Genomic DNA, 26,373 nt, shown 5'->3' with positions numbered 1-26,373 from the left:
TACTTTATAATTTATTTGTTGATTATATTTTTATTAATGATCTGAATCTGCAAAGTAAATAGTAACTTAAGTTATCAAATGAATGTAGTGAAGTAAAGAGTGCAAAATTTTCCCCACTGAATTGTAGCAGAGTAGAAGTGCCTCAAAACTGTACTTAAGTTTGGTACTTGAGTAAATGTACTAAGTTACACTCTACCACTGGTTTTATGTGTTAAATCTTCAATGGAAAAGTATCAAAAGCTGTAAACTAAATATAGTGAAGTGAAAAGTACAAAATTTCCCACTGGATTGGAGTAGAAGTATAGAGTAGCAACAGTTAAGTAAGATACTTGAGTAAATGTAGGCCACATAGTTACATTCCACCACTGCATGCTAACAAAACCTCAACCAAGATGGTGAACACAGTAAGCGTTAGGCCATGGCAGCTCGGCATCAACACATCAGCATCTGCAATGTGAGCATGTGCGCAAGCTGATTTTAGCATTTAGCTCATAGCACCGCCGTACGAGTAAGCTCAGGCTGACAGAGCTGCTAGCATGGCTGCGGGATCCTGTTTGCTCCATGCTGGATTCACGCTGGAAACACAGAACACACAAAAAATACTCAGGGAGAGACGCTGAGCCCACTGCCTCCCACTCCTCCTTTCACTCTCACGTCTCCCTTAACCCTTTAACATCTGCTTGGGGATGCTGTGCCCGGCGCAGTTGCTATGGAGACAGAGTGACGTTGACGACGGTTGTCGCATCAGAGTGTGGTGTGACCCTGGTGGGGACTGACACGCGTTACGACAGGCAGAGGTCTCCCAGGCTGCTGCTGCTGCTGGGGTGCGCAACAAAGCAGAAAGAAGAAAAACCCTCGCCCCCTAGGCCGCTGCGACAACCCCTCCGCTGGATCTCAATGAGATAATCCTCTTGTTCACACACACACACACGCGCGCGCACACACGGGTCCAGACACACACACGTGCTTCTAAGACATCCAGGAAAAGCTATGTATTAAGTCAAAGATGTAAGCCTGCAGCACACACGCAGCACAGCTCAGAGCAGGCATGGCCAGATTAAGCTCTTGCAGGGGGGGACCTAGGGCAAAAGTTTGGTGTTGGGCCCCTAACTCCAGGCGCCCAGAAAACCCATCAGCGCTCCAGAGCTGAAATGAGTAGTCGATCAATCAATTAGTCAATTAACAGAAAATTAATTGCACTAATTTTGATAATTGATGAATCGTTTAAGTCATTTTTTAAAATCAAAAATCCATTGGTGCCAGTTCCTTAAATATGAGTATTTGCTAGTTTCCTGGTTTTCCGTGAAAGTAAATTCAACATTTTGGGGTTTTGACTGATGCAATTTGAATGATGCAAAGTAAATATGTTAACTTGGGCTTCTGGGAATAATGATGGGCATGTTTTACCCTGAGCAATCAATCGATTATTAAACAAAATGACTGTCAGATGTGTTGTTAATGAAGAAAATTGTGGGTTGCAGCATTAGAGTCCTTCTGTGATGGAATAATACAACCTTGCCCCTGGGCTTTACAACAAATGAGCTCAATATAAACTAAAGACAGAGTCCTTCTTCAAGACCAGGGCCACAAGATGGAGGATGAGAACCAGATATAGTTGATATTCCACTTCAGTGGTGCAAAGTTATAACAAATTTGCAAATAATCAGATTATGTAGACAGAAATAGAGTAGAGTAAACCTGGGGCTTTTGGGGCCACTGAGAATGAAGTGAAGTTGCCTGCTTTGCCCGTTTGGTAATCCAGCTTCGAGACCAGGGAACAAAAAAACGTGTGTGTCGATTCAGGCGCATCCTCGGACAGACGCATGAGAGCATCTTTCAAGTCGTGACTCATGGGCTTCCACCATTTACTTCTCGGAAAATGCCCTGCTGTAATCCACCTTAACCTACTGCCTCTACAACACACACACGAGGGAGGGAGAGGGAGGGGAAAGACGGAGAGAGAAATGGAGGAGGGAAGTGAGACAGATGACGGAGGGAGAGGAAACACAGAGGAGGGAGAAGGAGAAAGAGAGAGCTAAAAGGTGAAGAAATGTAGGAGAAATGTATAGGCATCAGCATAATTTCACACATCGGTGGAAATGAGGCCAATGCGGTACTCTGTGTGAGTTATAAATAGCTCTCCTGTGGTTATAATAAGCATCTTGAAATGGTTTCCATACAGCCACGAAAGAAGCCGTGGCTGGTGAAGTGTGTGTGCACGAAAGCAGCATTGTTTCCAGCCTGGATGTACCTGCACCTCCGTCTCTGTCAGCATCAGCAGGCTTCAAAGCTCCAGAACAAAGAGGGTTTTTTTGTAAAAAAAAAAAATATAAGATGTTATCCTACACATCAAGACCTTTGTCCCCCTTCAGCACAGAGAAGACTGTCCAAATTCTGCCAATAGTCATGCAGCGGATCCAGCACTTCTAGCTCTGTGTGGAGGAGAGGACTACAGCTCGGTGGAAACGGAGGATGCGTGGTTGCGCTGGGCCCTGCCAGGAATAGAAGGAGCGGCCCACACCTCCCTGGAGGAGACGGAACTACGGCTGAGCCAAGGGCGCCACCGTGTGGCAGCGCAGCGCGACGGACTCGTGTCGAAAAGAGTCGTTTTTTTACTGTGCGGTACACAGATCCAGATGTGCATGCCGGGGGGGGGGGGTCTATCTCGCAGGTTGGACAAATATGAATGAAGACTAACCGGAGTCCAAAAGTACGATTAATGTAAAAAATATATAAGGGTCAGTGCACTAGAGTCTTCATTACAAGCACAGATAAGGTATTTATTTTTTATTTCCCTGCACAAGAAGAGGATTATAAGGAGGAAGATGCTTCTTAGTGCATTTGCTATGATCTCATGTTATCATTCAAAGAATACGTGGAGCAATCTTTCAGAGACGTCTGTTCGGCCACTCTAAATAGATTACGGGTTATTTTGAACAAGGGGCACCTAAAGGTAAAAGGCTTTGTCGTTGTTGTCTGTGGTGGTTTCATATGTAATGAAACTATTCAGGCGAAGTCTTTAGTAGCCTGTCTGATAACTGGCTTGGATCTGGGCCGAAAGCTACAGTTTGCAGTGGATAAGAAGATCAGAGACTGTATCTGTTGTGGTGAAGAAAAAGATGCCATCCAGCCACTAAGCCAGTGACTTGCGGATCAAGGTTCCAAAAAAAAAGAAGATATTTCGAGGAGATCCAGCGAGATGCGTTTGTAACTTCTTCGTTAAATAAAGGTTTGCACGCTGGGAGGAGGTAGAGGAAGACCTTTCCTGCACGACTTTTGAGTGGGGCTTTCATTCACGCAAGTGTTACCCCCTGTGCACACTTCAAAACATCCACCCAAATGTCCAAACTTACAGGCTCCAAGTCTTTTGGAGTTCGGACTAAGTCACCAGAGGTCCTCAGCAAAAGATAGGTGATTTACATTATAGCCCGCTATTGTTTATCTCTTCATGAGAATATAATTGGAATGTGTACCCATTCAAAATCCTCTGGTCTTTAGGATGTATTCGGGCGATGTAGACCTGTGTGAATGTCTGGAAATGTTGTTGTTTTTTTTTTTGTTTTTTTTGGAAGCCCCTGGGTTAAAGCTGCTGTCACCGGATCGGATGGAGGGAGGGAGAACGAGAGAGGGAGGAAAGGAGGAAGAGAAGGGGGGAGGGGGTAGAGGAGTGGACAGACACTGGTATCGGAGGGGGAGGCGTTTGGCTCGGCGAAGACGGGGAGTGAACGAGCAGAGCGGGTGAGAAACCAGCGGATCTGGCCCTTTAAGTCACCAATACAAGCGCATTCGGAGGTGAGTTTGGAGATATTCGGCTCTTTTTTCTTCCCGTGTATAATAATTGCAACGCGTCTGTGCGCCTCTGCAACCCCGGCTTCTCGTCACCGAGGGCGGCTGCGGCGGAGAGGGCGCTCATCAGTGTCACGAATCCGGATTTCCCCAGCCCTTTGCCGGCAGAGAGGGTGGGGAGGACCGGGGACAGGGTCAGTGGAAGATTTCCTACCGCTCGGCTGGACTCCCGAGGACTCCCGAGCCACTGTGTCCAGAAAACCCCCTCTGGATCTTGTTCGCTGAAGTAGGCCGTATGCCGATCAGTTTGCATAATAGCGGAACATAAAGGCATGCGCTCCAGTCTCGTGCCCATTGTCGCTGGATGGGTTTATGTTGGCTGATGGAGCCTGGCTCCCTCAAAAAACATGTCACCACCCTGCTCCCACGGCTAACGGCCAGGGCCTTTTCTGCAGACCTGAAGCGGTTCTAGTCTGGTCTTCACTTGGGCAGATATCTCTGGCTTTGATATGTGCACAAGGTCTGCCTGTGACTGCGCGCCTGTGCCCAACGCGTGTGTGTGTGTGTGTAAGCGAGTGCGTGTGCGGTGTGTGGATAGCCACGGGAGAGAGAGGACACGCTGTTCTATCCATCAAAATGCCCGCATAGTGTTTTCACACGGTGGAGCAGCAAGCGGGGCCTATAGCGGAGGACATGGCCTCGTCCTGTAGGCCCGATCAGCGCTGAGGAGCTGCTCAATCAATATGGATTGATGCATTTTTGCGCGTCTTAAGAGCGGCCGTGGGCTCGCTGGCTGGCTGGCTGGCCGGGGCCTGTCCAGTTCAGGTGATGGTTGGATGTTTTGGGGGGCCAGGCCAAGACACAATATGACCAGCTCACTCCGTGGGTTTTTGCTCCTGTGCATCGGCTTTTCAAGAAAATGTTTTTTTCAATTTGGGGGCGTGTATGGAGGAGAGATCTGACTAGTGAGGGGCAGAAATTCATGCTTGTGCTGGTTTTTAAGGGGACAGCCTCTTTCCCTCGGCAGGGAATGCGCCACAGCAGAAAGTTTGAAAAAAATCAACAGGCTGAAGAATTCAAAGAACGAGGCTTACGAAGTCTCGAAACAGTCAAACAGTCGCAATAATGATTATAATAATAATAATAGTCGAGGTCATTATTTCTTAAAGGTGTGTCGCTGCGAGTTGCCACGCGTGTTGCTTATCCACATGAGAAAAATATGAAAACATCTGGGCAAAGCCATCATTTCCATTTGAATGTTCACTTTCGAAAACTCGAAAACTCACTACATGTGAAAGTTACAGCGGCTTGTAAACAAAGAGGATGCGAGTGCCGTCACCTCGTTTCAATATCATCCTAGTTATGTTTAAGCGAAGGTGTCACCTTTTTCACATCTTTTTTTGGAGGGAGCTGAGCCTGTAGGGGTCGGACACTCCAAGTGGCACAGAGCCCATGACGGCATATTGCACGAAAAAAAAAACTAGTCCTGCAACAGGATCGTGTTGTTCAAAATCGTTTATTCGACTCTGTGGTGACTGTGGAGGCTGAGGTGTGCGACGCTGTTGTGTTTCAAAGTAAGCAGCTGCTGTTCTCTGTGCGTATAGCTACAGTATATTCGTCTGTTGGCTGTCAGTGATGCAGCCTATGGGGTGATTTAGGGACGCTCCTCAAACCCTGACAGATAATGACAAGCATGCAGTGTGCTGTGATGTGTGTGTGTGTTTGCGTGTGTGTGTGTGTGTGCGTGTGTGTGCACCTGTAATAAACACATTTTAGAGACATAAATCTGTTCACACACTCACAGTACAGGGACTCACCTCCCATTAGGAGATAAAAGGCCTGTCCCCTCAAGGTAAACCTTTGCCTTTCAGGTGTAAAACTTGCACTATTCATGTGCTGTTTGTGTTTGGTTTTGCTTCGTGCTTTTGTTAAGGTTACATTCTGGGTCAGGGTCGGGGTTAGGCGTGTATTGATTAGGTTACAATAGGGCTGATTGAACCCAAAACTTGTTTCTATTCCAATATCAAGTAACACCAGGGCCAGGATCACCAATATCAATACTAATACCTAAACATTTTACTGGTATAGTGGCTAATGTGGGGAGATGATGATGGTAACTACTTAATTGCATCCTTGTTAACAAGGGACAACAAATGCTCATGTGCTCAGAACATGATAAAATGTAACACTAATGCTTATTTGTTTTGGGGGTTTTTTTGTTTTTTTTTTTTTTTTTGAGGTTGTTGTTTTCTTGTTTGTTTTTGGGTTTTTTTTGTATCAGTTATAGTTATACTGATGCTGGCATTGATTCTCAAAAAAGGAGCTAAGTATCAGCAGAATCGATACGCCCACTCTTAATCTTCAAGGAGTTCGTTTAAGTCAATGCAGTGTCCTCTTAACTTTCAAAAACAAGTCAGCGAACATTGTTCACATGAAAACACAAGGGCACAAAGAAAAGGAAAACCCTCCAAAGTGCAGGCATTTTGCCACTAAGGGTCTAGTTGGGATTAGGATTTGGGCTCAGGGTTAAGATTAGGATTAGGATTAGACTGGGGGACAGTCAGTGGATGTCCTCACAACTATAATAATACGAATGAGTGTGCAGAGATAGAAAGAGCGAATTTCATCAGGTGTTATAATATAAGTCTATTCACTCCCTCCTTTCTTTCTCTCTCCCTCACACACCCACACACACACACACACACACACACACACACGTGCGCGCACGCGCGCGCACACACACACACAAAAGCCCTAATTACAGACATGAATCTCTGAGCTACTCCACAGTAGGAGTAATTAAAGCAGGACTCTCTCCCTGGGAAGGAGGGTGACAGACGGAGACACAGAGTGAGAGACACAGACGTAACACACTCACAGTGATGTACGTGAAGAGCAAAGGTGTGTTTTGATTATATGTACTGGTGGGGAACCTTGCACACTGTGCTAAAAGAAGTGTAAAAGGAAGACACTGCAGGTTTTTGGGAGCTTTTAATAAGATTCGGCCTCTAAAGGTGTGAAAAAACTTGGAAGGTCCTTGTTTTGGATCAGAACAATGCAGAAATGTCCCACCATCTGATCAGTTGAGCGGTTTTACGGGCGCTTCCGTGAAGAAAAATGGAGTTGTGATAACAGATATTGCAATATGGATGATAAGGCCGGTGATGACAGTTCGGCAGTGAAGCAAACTCCAGCCTCGCGATCTCAAAATGTTCGTGGTTTATTTCTGAAATGTGAAAACTTTGAACTGCAGTTTTATTCACCCCTGGCCTTTATAGTGTGGTTCCTCCGGGTCCAAAGTAAAATGGGGAACAGTTTGAGGTTTTTCTATTTGAAGCCAGTATTTCTTTTTTTTTAAAATAGAAATTGTATAAGAATAATCATTTAATTTAACTCTCAATTTCACTTTCAAATTTAAATTTTATCCCCCCCATGCAAACCTCTACAGCTCATTACTAAAACAAGAAAAATCTACCCATATAGATGCATGGGACTAAGTCTTAAATCCAGTAAGTGTGTAATTCATCTCTATTTGCGATCCCTGACATAATCCCCAGGTGTCCACAACTGCATATGGAAACTAATATTTTAAAATCTATAAAATGTAAGTTTGATTTGGCTAAGTTTTATAACCTAGCAGCCAACTCACCTGTTCATGTCTCCTGTTGTCCTTCTACTCAGAGTCAAGCCAATGTGAGCTCAGCCATCGCCCAGCTCTGTCGTTTTGACCTGGAAACCGTGTCGCTGCCGTCCCTGCACTGCTCCGATCGACCCCTCCATCCAGTCACATTAGTGTTCAGCGAGAGTCCTGTCTCCACACCATCAGTCAGGTAACACTCTATTTGTTCCCACACCACTGAGCTTCCTAAATATCTTAGTTTTGACTTGCCTACCGCCAAACAAAACCCAGCTTTCTTGTGAATCGACACAGTGTACTCACAAGTCCTGGAGACAGGGAAAACATACAATGACGGTTTATTTGAAGGTTTGGATCACAACGTCACCGCAGGTGTTTTTATCCAAAAGTTACATCTCAGCCCAGTCCATTGCAGACTTGATGTACTGTCCCTGTTTACACGGGGGTTCTTGTTCTCTATTTTTGCCTATCTTTACATTATGTGCGGTACATGCTCAAATTTTGTAGAATATTCAGCATTAATGATGAACACTGATACAATAATGCTTGACGGCTTCTTAAATATCAAGCTCCATTCTTACTTGTACTGTGCACATCACCTCTGTGAACTGTATTTTGATCAAGAAACTGACCCATTCTTATGCTTAGCCCATTATTACTGCTGCACCACCATGTATTCACCTCCCAGTGGCGCTATAAAACTACATCTGTTGTTGCTGATGTTGACGACTTAAATGGTGATGATAAATCAGTAGAATATCAATGCAATGTTCAGTATGCTAGTAAACCCAGAGCCTATTCTAAATCATATTTTATTTGTCGACTTACTACAAAAAAAAACAAAAAACTATTATACCACTATTACATTACACAAGTTTCAAAAAGACCGATAGTGAGATGTCATAAATATCTATTGTTTGTTTAATAAGGGAAAGTTAAGAGCAATATATTTTTTTTAAAATCTGCAACACACAGTGGTGGAATAGGTATTCAGATCCTTTACTTTTTAAAAGTATCAATATCACAATGTAAAAATATTTAATTAGAAATAAAATTCCTTCACTTAAATTTTTCTTTTACTTAAATAAAAGCACAGAAGTGTCATCAACAAAATATACTTAAAGTATCAAAAGTAAAAGTACTCGTTATGCAGGAAAAATGGCCCCCGTGAGAGTATTTCGTGATATATTGTATTATTTGATTATTAATACTGATGCATCTTTTTAATGTTGTAGTTGGTCAAGGCAAAGCTCATTTAAAGCACTTTGTGGACTGTTGGGTAGTTTAATCTATGACCATGGTTAATCCAGGATTTTTTTGACACCTGATCATGTGAAAAAGTGTAATCTTCAAAGTAACTTGTAACTATAGCTAGCCAATAAACGCAGAAGAGTAAAAAGTAAAATATTCCCCTCTGAAATGTATTGAAGTAGAAGTATAACATGGCATAAAATGAATATACTCCAGTTCATCAAAACTTTATTTACTGTAAGTACAGTACGAGTTATTCCACCACTGGCTACAAGCAACAACTTGAGCGACCACAACAAATTTAACTTTTGTATGTTGTATTTTATAGAATATGGTATATATATCCACACATGTACTGTATATTGGTGTACATGTGTGTATATATTCGTAAGTCTCCCTATTTGGCATTCATAAGCAGTACAAAGACTTTAAATAAACGGTTTATAACACACTATAATGTAGCTGTATAATAATAAGTGTTTATTAGTGTATTTGTCAACAACTATAACTAATCCTGTGGGGCACCCATAAGTGGGGGCTGCTGTACAAACATATAATAAATGACAACATGGTAAAAGTAGTGAAACAGTTGTAATAATATAAAATATGTCTTCATAGGAGGAGTTATGATTGTTGACGAATGTTGTAAATTAATAAACACTTAAAAATATCCTTATAGCTGCTCACCGCTACATTATTGCGTGTTACAAACCATCTATTAAATGTTCATATATTACTTATAAATACTAAATAGGGAGACTTACCATATATTTGCATTTAAATGTAAATTTCCAAACCAGAACTCACATTTCACCTTTATATCACTTGGATAATCCACTCAGTCTTGTCCGGGCTACACACGAGACACAACTCAAAACACAGCAAAAGCATGTCACTCTGCAAAAGCAAGTTGCAAAGGCCAGTTTTGGCAGACCGTTTGCTGTCAGTGTGTTTTCTGCCAAGCCATTCCTCTCCCTGCATATCCACCTTTAAGGCGTGCCAGCATAATTGATGGAATTATCCCTCATTGTCTGCATAGTGAACATTTTTTCGTCTCTCTCTCTCTCTCTCTCTCTCTCACACTCAGTTTTCTCCTGTGTTGGTGTATTCTGATGGATCAGTATGTCTACCACTAATAATATCGCCCAGGCCAGGAAACTGGTGGAACAGCTGAGGATTGAGGCAGGGATTGAACGCATTAAGGTAGGATGACAGTTTACTGCCACATGTGTGTTTGTTTGTGGGTACTTATCCATCAACAGCTGACCATACTCTCTTTACCTCCCTCCCCTTTTCCTCTTTCTTTCCCCCCTTTCCCCATTTTTCAACTTGTTCTTCCTGTTTCCTATGTTGTATCCTCTTCCCTCGTGCTATTCTCTTCTCTTTCCCTCTGGCCTTCTCTCACCTCTTCTTCTCTCTTTTCAGGTGTCTAAAGCAGCAGCAGACCTAATGAGTTACTGTGAGCAGCATGCTCGTAGTGACCCCCTGCTGGTTGGAGTTCCCACCTCCGAAAACCCTTTCAAGGACAAGAAACCCTGCATCATCCTATAGCTGCGCTCCACTCCTCCTGCCCTCACACACACCTACACACACGCTCAGACATAAAGACACATTCACATACGCCCATGCACATACAGACAGACACGCACTCACACATAAATGTTCACATTAAGTATCTAAGTGGATCCCCAGATTTCCCCAGACACACACATTCAAACACAAAACTTCAAGAAGCCCTGCCCAATCTTACAAGGCTATATCTAGTACACACACACACACACACACACACACACACACACACACACACATAGAAACACACACTCCCAAAACAGCCACTCTGGAAAAGGGCCATACCCCAGAGCCACAGCTAGGGGGCAGGTATCATGTGCTCACAGTGGCAGAGATCAGTATATCACTGAGTATGATCCAAGGTGCTTTGGTAATATTCGTATATGCTGGTAAATTAACTCCAAGTGTCAGCTTAACTCGAAAAGGGATTTGAACATTAATAATCAGCAGGAAACTTGGATTTTTTTCCTTCTTTTGTCATGAAATGAGGGGCTAGGTAAAGGATGGACAGCTGTGCCATAGGCAGGGAGTGGGAGGATGCATGTGGGCAACAGAAATGGCCGGTAGGCGCTTCTGCAAACTGTGCCAAACACGACCTGGTGTCCCATTAAAAGCTCAATAAATGCTTCTTTTTTTTTTGTTGGAGTTAAAAAGGTCTGAGAGCTTTGTCCTCAAACCTGCCTGTGCTAAATCATGGCGGGGCCTTTTGGAGCAAATGGCTAAAGCCTTTGCCTTTCTCTGGTTATAGCATGTTCCCACCCAAACCTGTACCGACACACCTTCTCTGCCTGTGGCCTCAATGTGGCCATCTGCAGCCTTTGGCCAAACCTCCATCTGTGCCAACCTGTAGAGAAAGTCGTCTCTAGATGCTGATCTGCTGTCACTGATTCCGCAAAAGTTTATCTCGGCTGCTGTTGGCTAAAATCAATGTCTAACCTGGCCTCAGATCTGCACCTATGAGGGGAACACAGCTCTACACAGAACTCAAGCTATTAACCCCAGACGTTTACTGCATTTTTCTTAAGAAATACTTGTTTGTGAACTCAATGTATGTTTTGATATTTTGTTGAAGCATTGCTTAACAGATAAGTACTTTTTTTTTGGATTGTTTTGCTGTGCCCCTGGCACAGGTTTCTTTATCCTGCTAGTATCAATGAAACGACAGGAGATCCGATTGGAAGCCAGGGGCAATACCCAACCAGATACCTGCTAGAATCTTAAGCAAAGGTTTCTACTGTACATCAAGCCCCCCTGTGCTTAACCCTGAGAGAGGGCGAGGTCGCAGACTGACCACACCCGAGAATCAGTCTGCAAGGACTGCAAGGCTGGAGGAGAAAGCCCAAACTTAAAAACTAAAAACAAAGCTGTCCCAAAAAGTAAAAATGAAGCTTCCATTTCCTACCTTCTCCATTCATGTTGCATTCTTTTCACTGGCATGTTTTGTAAGGTTAAGGGAAGGAAAAGAAGACATAGACGGCATTGGATAGTTCAGAGATGGAGGTGTTTGTTTTATTTGCCTCTACGGTAGAGAAAGGGGCCCTTTTTTAATGCATAATATTTCTGGCTATAAATTTAGATATAATAAATATCGCCTGGCTTTAGCAGTCTTTAAAGTCTCCAGTCTCCCCAGTGGAACAGCTGGCTTTAATGTGAGCTCAAACTGGTCAGGGATTGGATGAGGTAAGAGCCGGCGGTCCCCTCTCAGTTTCCTCTTTCCTCCTCTCCTCCTACCATGCTCCTCCTCTCTGAAGAACCAAACTTGATTGTAAAAACTGAAGATGAAGTGATAAAAAAATGAAGTTAAGACAAACAAACTAAGTGTAAAAACTTTCTTTCAGACATGTGCAGAAGTGATAAGTTGAAGAGTAGCTGTTTTGGGTTTATTTTCGAGTTTTCCTCTTTCTATGGAGTCCATGGAACCTGGTCAGTTGAGTATTACCCTGTACAGTGTTTGTAAGATACAAAATCTAAACACAGAATCCCCTTCTGTGGATGTTGGATTTTTTTAGTACTTCTTATTCTGTTCTGTCAGTCAGGATCCCGTCTGTCTTCATTTACTTATTTATTTATTTATTTATTTTTAATTTTATTTCTTTCTTTCGGGTTTTAAAGGCTTACAGTAGCGAAGGTTGTTTTTAACCACAAATACAAATACAACCAACTGATGAGGATAAAATAATGTAAGATAGAAACGCGGGCCCGTTAGGTTTAGGATTATATCCTGTTAGAGGATGAATCAACATCGGACCTCATGCCAGTGGCGAAAACCAACCTCCTGATCTGTCCTTTAACACCAGAGCAGCCCACAGATTTTAGGTTTTTCTCAAGTGTCGGTTTTGGTGGGCGACAGACAACGAGGACAACGCACACATACGCTTTACACGCACCCACACTCTCTCTTGCAGTTGCTTTTTAGGCTGGAGGAATGATTGTCAGAGGTCAGAGGTTGAAGGAGCTGCAAGGGCTCCGCACTGAGAGCTGGTTCTGACAGTGAACTGCTGAAAGGAGAGAGCTTTGTGCCATCATATTTACACTTGAGCATTTAGCCGAGGCTTTTGTCATGAGTTACATGCAGTAACAGAGCAGGGTGGGGTGACTTTAACAGGACTTACCACTGGTGATGGACTGTCATGATGGTTGAACCCACTGCTTTTCTGTTCTGTAATCACTAGGTCAATATGACCCACCTGTTACACTGACTTTGAGGGGTAGGGAGTTTTTTTGTAGGTGGTGAAAAGGGGAGCAGTTGTTTGTGTGTTAATGGGTCCACACCTACTCATCTGTGAGTGTGTGTGTGCGTTTTAGAGGCAACCAGGGACACCCTGCAAAAATATCCACCTTAAACAGTGATTTCAGTTTTTTATTTAGTCAACAAGAGTTATTGTTCTGCACATTTTCTAATTTTTTTTGTTGGACAGAATGTCAATATCTCGAAATAATAAATATCTCTTTGGCAGATCTGTCTTTCGAAGAATAGTTCAACATTTTGGGAAATACGCTTGTTCACATTTTGCTGAGAGTTGGGGAAGGAGATTGATACCACTCCCATGACTGCGGGGTAAATATGAAGCTATCACCAGCAGCCAGTTAGCTTAGCTTGGCGTAAAGACTGGAAACAAGCGGAATCAGCTAGCCGGGCTCTCTCGAAAGGTAACAAAACTCGCTAATTTACACTTAATGTTTCATTTACTTTATTGGTAACAATTATGGTTGGCAGTTTTGAGCTTTAGAGGTGCTAGTAGGCTGATTTTCTCACCTTTACGCAGCCAGGCTAGCTTTTTCCCCATTTATAATCTTTATGCTAAACTAAGATAAGCTAACGACCTGGTGGCTGCAGCTTTATTTTTAATGTACAGACATAAAACAGTATCAGTTGTCGCATGTAAATCTCGGCAAGAAAGCATATTTCCCCAAAATGTCAAACAACTCCTTTAAAAAAAAACAACAACAACTTGATGATATAAAACAAAGGTTAAGTCACTAATTAACATCACCGTTTTTTGTTTTTTTTTGTTTTTTTTACTGTGGCTCCTGATGCACAGCCCTGCTACATCTCTCATTTCCCTTTGTTCCTAACAGAGAGAGTAGGAGCTGGAGAAAGGCCATAGTGAGGGCCGAGGGTACATGTGTTTGTGTGCATGTGCGTGCATGTGTGTGTGGGTGCGTGTCGGTGGCTAGCGTTTGGCATAAGGTGAAAGGATTATTTGGTAGAGCAGTAGGCAGAGAAGAGAAAATAGAGGTGCATGCATGTGTGTATGTGCGTGCATTTGTGTATTTGCAAGAGAGACACAGTGTGTAAGAACACACGGGGCCTCTAGTGCCGTGCACAGTGTCACACAGTAACGTAACAGTACTGCAGCCCTGCAGTTCCAGGTCAGGGTGATTCTGACGAGAGGAGAGGTCATGTGACACCGTGCGATTCAGAACAGCATGTATGGCCTCCACTCGCTCTTTTTATCGGTCAGAGGCCAGTGTACACGTTTTGCAGAAGCATAAAATAGGATGCTGTCATGCGCTAAAATTGTTCCGTTGAAGTGTAGGAAGTTATTTATGATGTAATGACCAATACTAACCCTAATAATAGTCACGAAGCTGACAAATCCATTTATTTAAAGACAGTTTCACTTTAGGTATATATGTGCCTGTCCCAATTATATTATATAAGCTACAGGTTAGCTCACCGGTCATTTTAGCCTTAGTGACCTTAAGGGATTAGTTTGTCATTTTGGGAAATCCATTTATTTGATTTCTTGCCGAGAGTTAGATTAGAAGATAGGTACCATTTTCATGTCTGTTTGCTAAATATGATGCTAAATTTGGCAGACTGATAAGGTTAGCTTAGCTCAAAGACTGGGAACAGGGGGAAACAGCTAGCCTGGCTCTGTCTTAAGGTAACAAAATCCACCTAACCTACTAACTAAAGCTCACTAGTTGACATATTATGTCTTGCTGGAGTCTTTATGTTGCCATGAAGTTGCAGAGACTCCATGACATCACTGCACCCAGCGAAGAAATAGTCCAGCTCATAACACCATGTAAAAACCGCAACCTGTCTTTTTTACACTTTGGTTTTTGTACAAATTAAACAAATGAGATGTAAGATATTATTTAGTGAGTTTTAGACGTGCTGGTAGGCTGATTTTGTTATCTTCATACAGAGCTAGGCTAGCTACCCCCCCCCCCCCTTTTTCCAGTCTTTATGCTAAGCTGAGATAACCGGCTACTTGCTTTATATTTAGCAAACAGACATGGAAGTGTCTGTTGTTCAAATCTAACCCTTGGCAAGAAAGAAAACAATCATATTTCTCAAAACTAATCCTTTCAGTTACATAAATTCCTTTATCTTATCTGTGAAGAGAATTGAAAATGATTTTTAAAAAAGGAACCGACTGAAGAAATATAATAACTGTACAAACAGAAAGCTGAGTGCAAACTGCAATGACAGGTAGAAAGTTACTCAGAATTACTAGTCTGGGATAAGTTTACTTTTCCCAGACTCTGATCTATTGTAAGGTTTAGGAAAAAACTAATTCATTGTAAATTTTAAGGAAAGGAAATGCAGTTCTTTGTTATTTTTTTACAGTTAAACTCAAAGAGGATTAAAAACTGCAGAAGACTTACACAACATAAACAAGCATGCATATCATATCAACACACACACACATGCATACACTGACGTTGTCCTGATGGTGTCTGACGGATGCTGTTTTTTTTTTTTTTAATCATCATTGTTTTTCAATCATTCCACAGCTCGTTGGGCTTACAATCAGAGACAGCCGGCCCAAATTGCTGGTTTGGCTGACAGTTTGTCTGATCGGTTGGTTGTTAGTTTGCCTTATAGTGGCGTACAATGTGTTAATGCTGGTGTTGGGGTTATCAGATCAACAGAATGAACAGTCTTAAAGTACAACACATGGCTCAAGATGGAAATCCACTGGTGTTGGGACACAAAGCGAGCCCAGCGAAATTCATATCTGGTCAGGTGGGGAGAGCTGAGGCTCCTCGCTGGTGGACTTTCAAATCAAACATCACTGAATCTGCTCTGAGCCCTTCCCAAGACTCATCTTTTGTGTTCTGATCTCCTGTGTATGCATACAGTATATGTATCTTTTTGCCTTGATTGATTATGAAGAAAATATATCTATTTTTTGTAACTGTTCTCTGATGTGCCATAACTCATGTTTTCTTGCACACTGTTAATATTTTGTGGATATTGCTGTCAAAAAAAAAAAGACGATATTGAGAAGTAGATAACATTAATAAAAAGATGATATAAGAACACGTGCCTTTGTGTAAGTTTTACTTTCTGCCACGTGAGCAGCATGGCTCCACGGATGCTAATGTCAAGTCTGTCGGTTGGTCCGTCTACCACTTTGGTTCAGACTGAAACACCTCAACATATATATTGATATTAGACGGATTGCTATGAAATTCTTTAAACCCATTCATGGTCCCCAAACATAAAAATCCTAACGACTTTGGAATTCCCCTGACTTTTCCCTTAGCACCACCAGCAGGTCAGAGTGCACTTATCCTGTGAAATTTGGAAGAGAGATCTGGGGCATTCAGGGTTCCCAGACGACGCATCCTTCTTTCTTTGATGATCCCCTTACTTTTCCTCTAGCGCCACCATGAGGTTGACATTGGTGGTTTTAAGTAAAATGTCTCAATATCAATGTTAAACATTATCCCCATTAAACATCAGCATGTTAGCATTATTATCAGACATTAGCATTTAGCTCAAAGCACCTTTGTGCTTACGTACAACACCACAGAGCCACGAGAATGCCTGTAGACTCTTAGCCTTGTTAATCATTAGTTGCAGTTTATTGAATTTCTGTTTTTTCTTTTTGACCTGTCTAAGTAACGAGGGGGGCAAATAAAGCACTTTGTTAATAACAAAGAGCTTGCACCACGTGCGCATGTTTGTTCTACTACTTCAACTCCAATGTACACTGTAGTTGCGGGGGGCTTTTTTGAACACTGATTGTAAAGAAATGTAAATGCACATACACACATGCTCACTGGCCCATTGGCTACAAGGTGTGCAGTGCACTAAACAGAGTAAACAAAGACCATGACTAAGTAGAACCTCCCAGTTGGGTCATTTCACAGGAATGCCACTGCTACAAGCCCTGTCTCAGGATGTCTGTGTGTCCTTTGAAGCTGTGCTTCAACAGTCACGAGTCTTTTCCCAAGTTTCAAACCATACTTCCCCCAGATCCCTCTGCAAGTCAAAAACCAATCAGATTTAGGGTGGATGAACCACAGCCAATCAGAAGTCAGTCCGCCTCACCAGTCACTCCCCTGTCCAGCTGATAGTAAACAAATGCGAGGTCCATGTGCCTGAATGTTCCCTCTCTCCCGTGCTCTGCAGTCAGAGCTGTGGATAGACATGTGAGAGCGGAGGGTGGAGTGTGGATCAAAACAGAGTGAAAGGAGGGCAGAGCGGAGACTAAAGCACTGTGCTTCAGGGACATCCTGATAACTGATCACGAGTAGATACTGTGGCATGGGAGCGGTTACACCAGGAGTAATTCGCACATGCTTCCGCCCTCAGCCCTTTGGAACGTCCATCTGCAGGTTTAGCGTCATATGACGTAAAACATGTACACAACAAAAGAAGCCTGCAAAAGGCTTCTGAGAAAGCAAATCTAAAGTTTTGACAGGCAACTTACATTTTTCCTGCAGGTTTTTCCCCCTGCTTTTTGGCTTGTAGGGACAGAAGGTCTCCATCAGCTTGTTCTGCCTGTTTGTGCCAACACAATTAGTTTCTGTCTCCACCCCAGGTTCTCTCTGTGACTGACTTATGTTTACGACAACAGAAAAGCATGGCAGCAAATTCAAAGAACTTTGTTAATGACAAAAAGTTTGCCCCATGTGCACGTTTGTTCGACTACTTCAACTCCAATGTACACTGTAGTTGCCAGATTCCGCTGGTTCCTTGGCTTTTGTTTTGACATTTGAGCAGAAACCTTTCGATAAAAGCAGTAAAACAATTATGAACACCATAATTTATTGACTAAGTTAACAGAGCACAAAGTCAGGCAATAAACAGCTACTCAAACAATTGATACTCAATAAATTAATGGTGTAGCCACTTAATTAGTTCAACAGCATTTTATCAAAACGCCAGTACTCTTGAAGGCACAAATATATTGACTGTGGTTACTTTTTTTGTACAATAACAATTTAAAGCAGACTTGTTCATCCAAATCAGACAACACAGTTCAATCTGGCTCCTCCTCTGACCAAAATACATCATGGTCTGAGCCCCTTTTGCGTTTTGTTTTGTTTTTTTGTCAGTCCTGCAACTCCAGTAAATCCTGTGTGACTTTAACCCGAACATCATTTTCCATTTCAGTTTCCATGGTGACGATTCTTCCACAGGTTGAGCTGTTCATTTCAAGAACACACACGCTGCACGCCCAGTCTTTTCTAAAGAAAGACTCAAGTCTTGCACAAGCATAGCACACACACACACACACACACACACACACACACACACACACACACCCCCCTTCTCTCCAAAGGCCTCTCCCATGTCAGAATACACAGGAATGTTGGGCATAGTTTCACCATTACAGCATTCCTGTCCAGTTCATAAAAATATGAAGATCTCCCACAAAACAAGTTGGGGCGTGGAAGTTTTGTTTTCAAAGCTACTCCTCCTCTTTTGATTAACGTCACACCCCATAAACATTGAGAGTCACCAAACAGAAGCTTAAATTCGTTTTACTGACAATGTTAAAACAATGGGGTCTGGACGGGAATCTGCTTTTCTGTCTGTATCTTTTGCACAAAACAGATCATAGAAACCAATCCCCACTCCGACTGTGTCACTAGTCACTGAAAAGGGAGTCCTTGGCTCCTGCTTGTCATCAGTCAGGCCCCTGCAGGCCATCCCTGCTTGACCTGCATCAGATCCTTCAGTTCATCTGTATCTGAACCCCAGAAAGTGTATGTTGCCGTGCTTGGGCGCCAGACCCTTCAGCGTTCTTGCAGGACCAGTTCAGGCACCCACTGGTCGAGGCGTCGGCTCTCCTGGCAGTAGGTCCCCACCTCTTGTAGCCTGCAGTGGTCAGCCTGGGGGTTCTACATAGGAAACACATACAACATCAAATTCATGGTCATACTTTAAAAAAAAAAAAAAAAAAAAGAGTATTTGGTCTGCAGACAGCATTTGCAATTCACAAAGAAAAATAAAATCGCAAGGAAATGACAGATAAACTTTTATAGCACGTTCCAGAAAGTGCAATAAAAGTTTGTTCACTGACTGCATACAGTATGAAGCAACATTTTAGCTACTGCATGAAAATAATCTGTAATAATACATTTCCACTTTCAGTTACATAAGAGCCAACTGTTGTGCTGATTAAACACACCGTAACCAGCATGCAGTGAAGGTCTCTGTGCTCTTCCTGGTTTCTGTTGGCATCCACTGCTCCCAACAGCTGCTGGAGCCGCTGAACGCCAGAGACTCGCAGGATGGTAATGCCGCTGTCACAGCAGAACGACTGCAGCAGGGTGAAGTGGATCTGCAGCGCCACATCATCTTCATCATCGGCTGCCAGGACGCACAGGACCACACTGTCTGGATCTCTGAGGAGGAGAGAGAAAAATCAGAAAATAATGAGTTTTAGGCCGACACTTGCACTCACATGTCTGGGAGGGTTAGGTTGGGAAAGATATTCTTTGGAAAGACAGTGACGCACAGGCTTGTGTGTTATGCACATTGCAGATGTTGCGAAGTCAAGGCAAATAGTTCCAACTCACGCATTAAGAAGTTTAGCTGATTCATAGATGCCAATGGTAAGGCAGTCCTGTCTCTGAGCCGTTACCAGCAATTCCTCCAGAGCCAGACCTGCTGACTGCATCCTGGGGGGAGACAGGACAGAGCAATTAGCCTTTTGTATTTGTGTTTGTGTTTTTGTTTGTCAAAGACCCTTTGCAGCTCCATTACTTCATCAATTTAATTAACTTGTTACAAAAAAAAAAGTCCATGTAAAGTCACATCAGTTTCAGCAGTTATGTTGCGTGTTGATGATGACTGTGATAAGGTAAAGACATACTTAGATTTTAAGTACAAATTGTATGGTCCACACAGGTGCATTGTAGAGGCTGTGCAACATGCATGCACAGAACTGTGCAAACAAATCCTAGAATTTGTAAAGGTGACTTTTTTACGTTGTTGTCAAACCTTAAGGGGTTAAATGTTATCCTAACAGGGTAGCAGAGATATCACATTTCGTGTTGAGAATCTCTGCCCTCCAGCCAACTAGTGTAAATCCAAACTCCAGTCCAGGGGTCAAAGGACGAGACTGTCCAGCACACGATTTCCATCCACATTGCACAAACAGACACAAAACCGTCGCCAAATCTGACATCAGGTGCAGAAACCCGCGAGAGAAACCTCACCTGTTCTCGATGGATCCAAAGCTCTCCTCTGGAATCATGTTTGAAAAGCAAAAAATTAATCCCGATGAGAGAAAGCGTGATAGGAGACCGGTTATCTGAACATTCCCTCGGTGCGTCCGATCCGTGCAAGAAGAGCGTTTGCACCGTTTGTTGTTGGCAACGTTGCAACGCACTCTTTATACCGGAGCTGAGGAGAGGGCGGCACCGATACTACCCGAGTCTCGCAATTGGCTCAAAAAAAAAAAAAAAAAGAAAGCATTTCTCTTTGTCATTTGGGTTCATTTGTTTGGTTACATACCAGTGATTACTTTACTCAACATAGAAGTACACTTGCCCTGTCACTCTGACTTCTGATCTATTTGGCATTACTGTGCACAAAAACACGATTAAGAAGGAATTCATCGATAAAAATCAACTGGAAAAAAAAACAACCTCTTGAATATGTTGGACCTTCAAGAACAGTTGTGCAACATGATCCTCATCTTTTCATAACATCCCAAGTTTCCATAACTGAAAACCAAATATTATGAAATTATGACTGACATCTAGTGGCTAACTGAGGGGAAGAATAGTCTGTGTAACCTTCCCACTGGAAAACTAAGAGGTCACGGAAGTTTGAAGTCGTACAGTCCAGACTGTAAGTATTTGGACAGTTACACATTTTTTTGTTTTTCAGGCTCTGTGCTTCAGCACATTAAGCTTGAAAAAATAATGGATACTACATTAAAGTGCCAAGCCTCAGCTTCAAGTACACGAAAAATGTGTTGGAGATATAGGCCTTTTAACACATTGTGCCCAAAGTTTAGGGGTTCAAAAGTAATTGGAAAGATACACATGAAGTCAAACAAAATCATCATATTTATTATTTTGTGGAAAATCTGCTGAATGATGAAATGTTGTCCAGGGAGATTTGATGCATTGGACTGAATCTGAGCACAGATGGCTCCTGTATACCTCTGCATCCATGCTGTTGCTTCTGACGGCAGTCAAATCATCAAAAAAATGCCAGTGGCCCAGTTCCACTGGCAGCCATACATTCCCAACAGAACTATCGCCATATTTGACTTTCCACAATTTTGATAGAGGTTGATTTTTGTTGAAATTTGTTCCAGAGCTGCACCGGTTTCTTTTTGTGTGTTTCTGTGAACTGCAGCCTAGACCTTCTGATTTTGAGTTTTTGCAGGGAGTTTCATCCTTTGACGTTATAGTCATGAAGTCCTCTCTTGATTGTTGACAAGGAAACATGTCCGCCTACATCCTGAACAGCATTCTTATCTTAATGTGCCGCCATAAATGGGTTTTTCGTCACCATGCAAATGATTCTTTGCTCATTCACGGGACTTGTTCTCCTCGGCCTACCAGATCTTTTGCTTTTTTGTAGTTCTCCTCTGCACACCTGCTGTTTCAGACTGTACCCAGCTGTTAATTTTGGCAAACCAACTATTTTTGATACCTCTCTGACAGATTTTTGCTTTTTTCTTTTGCCTCATTGTTATCTTCTTTGCTTGCATGGTAATTTTTCCCCTCCTCATACCGACACACAACTCCAACTCATTCAACTCTGAATCAAGTCTGAACCATGTGTGAGCTCTTTTGAGCACAAACTAACACTGAAACAACACACAGCTGCCCAAGAAACAAGTGTGTAGTTGCTTTTCAACCTTTACAATATTGGGCTCCATGAGTTAAAGGGGCTATATCTCCCACACAGTCATTTCTACACTTAGGTAAACCTTCTCAAATTAAAGCTGAGACTTGGCACTTTAATGTAGTATCCATTATTTTAGTTCAAATTGGATGTGCTGAAGCACACGGTGGGAAGAACAAAAAATGTGTAACTCTCCAAATACTTACAGTCTGGACTGTACATACAAAACAGCCAGAGGTGGGTACAAACATTTCTTTTCCATTTTGTGACTGTACAATCAAAACAACGAGAGCAAAACAGTGATAATGGTGTGTAATACGGGGTATTATTGCACATGCATTTTTATCAGAAAACCCAAGCAAGTGCAATACAAGTTCATCAAAATCAAAACAGTGGTCAAGTGAAAATAGCGTCCCTTGAGCTTCCCCACAGCAAAAAATAGTGACTGAAATCATAGCTGCAGTGGCTTTTAAGCGTCAGTTCACCCAAATTATTGCAAAACGTATGAACATATTCAGTTTGCTAATGTCTCTGACATCTGAAAGTTGACAAAATAATCTCACCTCAAAGTCATTTAAGTATCTAACTTTCTGAGGACTCGTGAGATTTTCCATTTATGCTGTTATAAAAGTTGAGTGTCGAAGTTCACTCTTGACCTTGGAAAAAGCAGCCAACAACATAATCTGACCTCAAGCTTCATGCATTAGCACTTCTGGCGCTTCCAATCCTATCATATGATCCTTACTCCATTTGGTAATGGTGACACAGCTCCAGCCAAAGCCGAACTCTGCTGCAAAGCACTGAAATATAAGATTCTGCTGAAGAAAAAATCCAAAAAGTGTTCACACAGAAGTTACGGATTATCACTGTCACTGGGACAACAGACTGATTCTTTTGTCTTTGCTGCTGGCAAAACAGCTTCACAGAAACTCATTCGTTTCCACACAACCTTGCATTTCATCAAATATCTTTGATCACCAGACTCATTAGTTTGAATTAACAAGGTTTGGATAAATGACCATATTCTGACTTTCAAACGACACTCTGTTCAGTACGTGCCGATAAGACAGGACATGGATAATCGTTGGATCTGTAGCGCTCTATGTGATCGTTCGCCTCGAGATCCTCAATATCCTGGTTCTCAAAGACGTTGTCTGCATAGTTCAGCATCTGCTCAACGGCAGTAAAGAGCAATATGTCAGCGTCCTGGTCCAGGTTCAGCCCCTCACTGTAGTTCTTCACCGGCAGCACACCGTACTGGTATTATCATTTTCCTCCAGCCCCATTGTGTTGCACAGGACCAGAGGAACAGCAGCCCCACCTTTCCTGGCCTTGATGGTGTAGGTGTGAAACTGCAGAAGAGGCAACTTTCATATTACAAGCAGTTGAGGAACTGAAACCCCTTATATAACCTACAACATATAAGTTTTTCAGGTAGTTTTTTCATTCATGAATCATGAATTAATGGCTGAAGATTAGGTTGAAGCAAACAAAAAGTACAAATGTCCCCCTTCGCCTATCAGCAGAGTAAAACTTTTTTTAGTACATGAGTGGTCACACTCGTCCCTGCTGTACCAGCGATGGCCTGGGATGTCATGTTGCCTCGAAACACTGAGTTTATGGAGTTGAAGAAGCTGGACTTGCCAGCCCCGACTGGACCCACCAACAACACGTGGAGTTAATGACAGTTAATTAACAGTTTTGATTCAAGACTTATAGTTCTGGATGACCTTTATCAACGGCTGCTTTCTCCTAGAGGAAACAGAAATGATATGGACCACATTTACAGGTCTAGTACATGTTAGCTGAAGAGGATTAGTTTAATGGATATGTTCAATGTAGACAGTTTTAAAGTTTTAAGTCTGTTGCACCTATAGCCAAACTCAACAGTGATGTCACGGTGTACAGACACCAGGGCTGTCACAAATACCATTTTTGGGGCTTCAAAGCTTCATTGAGAACTACTAGGGCTGTAGTCTCCCGGTCGACTGGTCGGTCGATATGCTCTCATTCGACCAAGTTCTCATTGGTCAGACAATCGCCAGTATTACTTTCACAAGGAGAAAAGCGCTACACCCAGGATTAAGACCAAGATTTTCTTTGGTTGACTACAGCCCGCGAAGAGTTAGCCACGAACATTCGAAGCTTGCATGACTTATAAGCTGTTACTTGCAGTTTTCAGGTGATTTGCCAAACTCTCTGGCACTCAGCAGTTATTCCAGACGCTTGACTTTTTCGACATCTTGCTAACGTAGTTGTAACTTGTAAGCCCGTCACATGGTCATGTGTCACTGTCCCCTTGTTGGCACTGGTAAAGTTAGTTGAGAGCTGTGAGGGGCAAAGCTATCACTAAGATTAAATGTACTTGTCTGACAATAACTAATAATAATTCATGTTTGATGCATAATGAATAATGTTGGATTACTGCTTCTTATTTCGTGGGCTATTTGGGATTTTTGTGGTAATGCATAACAATTAAAAAAAAAAAAAAAACCTCAGCATTCGAATACTGATTTGGGCATCGATTACCATGGCAACGGTAGAAGGTTTGAAGCTTCGAGGATTTTGGTCAGGCCTAACTGAGACACCCTGGAGTACACTTCTACATCACTTCTGCAAGCTGAGACGTAGTTGCTCTTTAAGTTCAAAATAAATAAAATAACTGACTGTCTAAATTAGTAAAACAAAAGTTGCACATATTTTTCAATTTAAAATAAAATTAGGTAACATTGTTGACAAAATGGCGTCATCTTCAAAAAACTTTGCTATTTACTAAATCCCATTTTTACGTGAGCTAATTAAAGGTACCATGTGGAGTTTTAGGCCTCTATTGGTGCTATGGAGCAATATTTTTACACGGTATTTTTCCATTTTGTTTGCACCATGCACGTGTGGGCACACAGCCATTTGTAGGTTTCATACTGTTAGTTGCCTGTGGTAATGCAGTAGTGTGCCAACAAAGGCAGTGAAGAACACTTTGTCATGGTGAGAAAGACTGATTTTTAACATAACCTTGTACATTTTACGAGAAAACACCATGGGAGCACTTTAATAATGGCAAACGTAGCTTTCTACACACACAACAATCCAGTGGATGTTCTTCCAGGGTTTAGCCAGGAGATCTCCCAAACCTGCAGGAAATAAACTCATTCTAACATGTTGGCTTGTTTCCTTCTAATCTTCAATATTCTTTCACATCACTCAACTTTACTGATACAGTACCATTCTTAGTCAGTATTTACTTCCATATTTTAATCATGTTGTTGCCTAATTCAATATAGAAAAGATCAGTCATTTTCGTTACACTTGTAAAATACACAATAATCATGGGTGACGTGTGAAAAGACTCTGTTTTTGAGCATAGTAAAGACACCTTCCATATTTGGTATGAGAAAGTGCTTATTGTCCCACACCTTCAACTCGACTTGTTTCCCTCTGCACCGATGCTGTAGAGGAAAGCCGGCTCGTCACTACTGCCGCTCACACCGGGTCTAGTCCTTAGAGGTCTAAGCTCCAAAAACAAACCCAGCAGCGTTGTAGGCGACATTGACGGTGGGTCCCTGTTCGTCGCAGCTGTGGAAAGCAGCAGCAGTGGAGCCGTGGACGCTGGCTTTGTAGAGCGGGTGGAGTCTGACATGACCGAGGAGATAGTGCAGCTTCTTCTGCTGATTTTGAGACAGGCTGGATGCGACCACAGGCATGATGGAGGGTGCACTGTCTAAACAGACCTTAGGATGCAGCACGATGATAAATATTATGGTAGGGCTGTATTACAAGGCATACTTCTAAAGAAAAAATAAAACAACTCATGTTTTTGTCAGACATGTGAAATATTATATTTCATGGTAAATGTTCAATATGAGACCATATGTAAATATGCAATTAAATTATATTTGAGTAAAATATTAATTTCACAAGTGAATCTGGATATTCCTTGCCTCTCTGAAGAGACTCTGCCAGTGTACTCTGTGTCAGGGGTCTGTCTGAGGCATTTCCCTCCTCCTCCCTCCTTTTCTGTTCCAGCTCAGAGTTATATCTCTTGTTCTGTTAATGTCTAAACAAATTGCTGGTGTTGCCACAGCAGCGAACGGCCTTCTTACATATGTCGCAGTTCGCAATGTTTTCATTTACAGGTGTAATATAGAGACTTTTCTTCACAAAAGCACCTGGCGACAAATCTAGCGACCCTCTGGACAAATCAGGATTTAGGCAGAGCAGAACGGCAGGTTGGAAACGGCTTGGAAGTGACTGCTGGTTAACATGTGGTCTTATTGGGCCGCGCTTCAGGTCTATTTCATACTTGGTCCATTGTCTGACATCAGAAACAGAAAAACATATAAATGAGAACAGCTTTCTTGGGAATTCAGCTGTAATACATTACTGTATATGTAGCACAGACAGTAGGAGAGAAGCAAACAAATAAAGGGCAGTCCGGCCACATACTAAGTTTTGACCTAGTCTTGTTGGTTTATAAATGAGCATGGATTCCTTTATTTTTTAAAATTATTTATTGTGTCAAGCCTTATCTTTATCCCTTATGACAGCTTTGGCTGTATGACTATTA

At 42.3% G+C, this 26,373-nt stretch overlaps 2 protein-coding genes and 1 pseudogene across 3 annotated transcripts; 1 reads left to right on the top strand and 2 right to left on the bottom strand.

Moving 5' to 3' along the window:
* The first annotated feature begins 3,716 nt into the window (after positions 1–3,716).
* Positions 3,717–11,757, top strand: gng7 (guanine nucleotide binding protein (G protein), gamma 7). Of its 2 annotated transcripts, none has more exons than XM_040136993.1 (4): positions 3,717–3,792; positions 7,468–7,616; positions 9,762–9,877; positions 10,100–11,757. In XM_040136993.1, the coding sequence occupies exons 3-4, from the start codon at positions 9,797–9,799 to the stop codon at positions 10,223–10,225; spliced, it is 207 nt and encodes a 68-aa protein (XP_039992927.1). In that variant the 5' UTR covers positions 3,717–3,792; positions 7,468–7,616; positions 9,762–9,796; the 3' UTR covers positions 10,226–11,757. The 2 variants fall into 2 exon arrangements, with proteins under 2 accessions (XP_039992927.1, XP_039992928.1); XM_040136994.1 differs by lacking the exon at positions 3,717–3,792 and adding an exon at positions 3,911–3,980.
* Positions 11,758–18,460: 6,703 nt separating this feature from the next.
* Positions 18,461–20,325, bottom strand: LOC120795250 (growth arrest and DNA damage-inducible protein GADD45 beta-like). Its single transcript, XM_040136992.1, has 4 exons — positions 20,162–20,325; positions 19,520–19,621; positions 19,129–19,345; positions 18,461–18,838 (listed from the first exon to the last, which is right to left on the bottom strand). Exons 1-4 carry the CDS (start codon positions 20,197–20,199, stop codon positions 18,734–18,736), a joined length of 462 nt encoding a protein of 153 aa, XP_039992926.1. The 5' UTR covers positions 20,200–20,325; the 3' UTR covers positions 18,461–18,733.
* A 2,516-nt stretch (positions 20,326–22,841) lies between these two features.
* LOC120795473 lies at positions 22,842–25,510 on the bottom strand (annotated as a pseudogene).
* Positions 25,511–26,373: the final 863 nt, after the last annotated feature.

The sequence above is a fragment of the Xiphias gladius genome, chromosome 10 (assembly GCF_016859285.1).
Source record: "Xiphias gladius isolate SHS-SW01 ecotype Sanya breed wild chromosome 10, ASM1685928v1, whole genome shotgun sequence".
Taxonomy (NCBI): domain Eukaryota; kingdom Metazoa; phylum Chordata; class Actinopteri; order Istiophoriformes; family Xiphiidae; genus Xiphias; species Xiphias gladius.
This window is presented reverse-complemented; position numbering and strand designations above follow the sequence as displayed.

Excerpts from the sequence above, each read along its gene's own strand:
- gng7 (XM_040136993.1), top strand. The coding sequence starts at position 9,797 with ATGTCTACCACTAATAATATCGCCCAGGCCAGGAAACTGGTGGAACAG. Across the intron at positions 9,878-10,099 it reads CAGGGATTGAACGCATTAAG|GTGTCTAAAGCAGCAGCAGA; the intron begins GTAGGATGACAG and ends CTCTCTTTTCAG.
- LOC120795250 (XM_040136992.1), bottom strand. The coding sequence starts at position 20,199 with ATGATTCCAGAGGAGAGCTTTGGATCCATCGAGAACAG. Across the intron at positions 19,622-20,161 it reads TTTGGATCCATCGAGAACAG|GATGCAGTCAGCAGGTCTGG; the intron begins GTGAGGTTTCTC and ends GTCTCCCCCCAG. Across the intron at positions 18,839-19,128 it reads TTCACTGCATGCTGGTTACG|AACCCCCAGGCTGACCACTG; the intron begins GTGTGTTTAATC and ends TTTCCTATGTAG.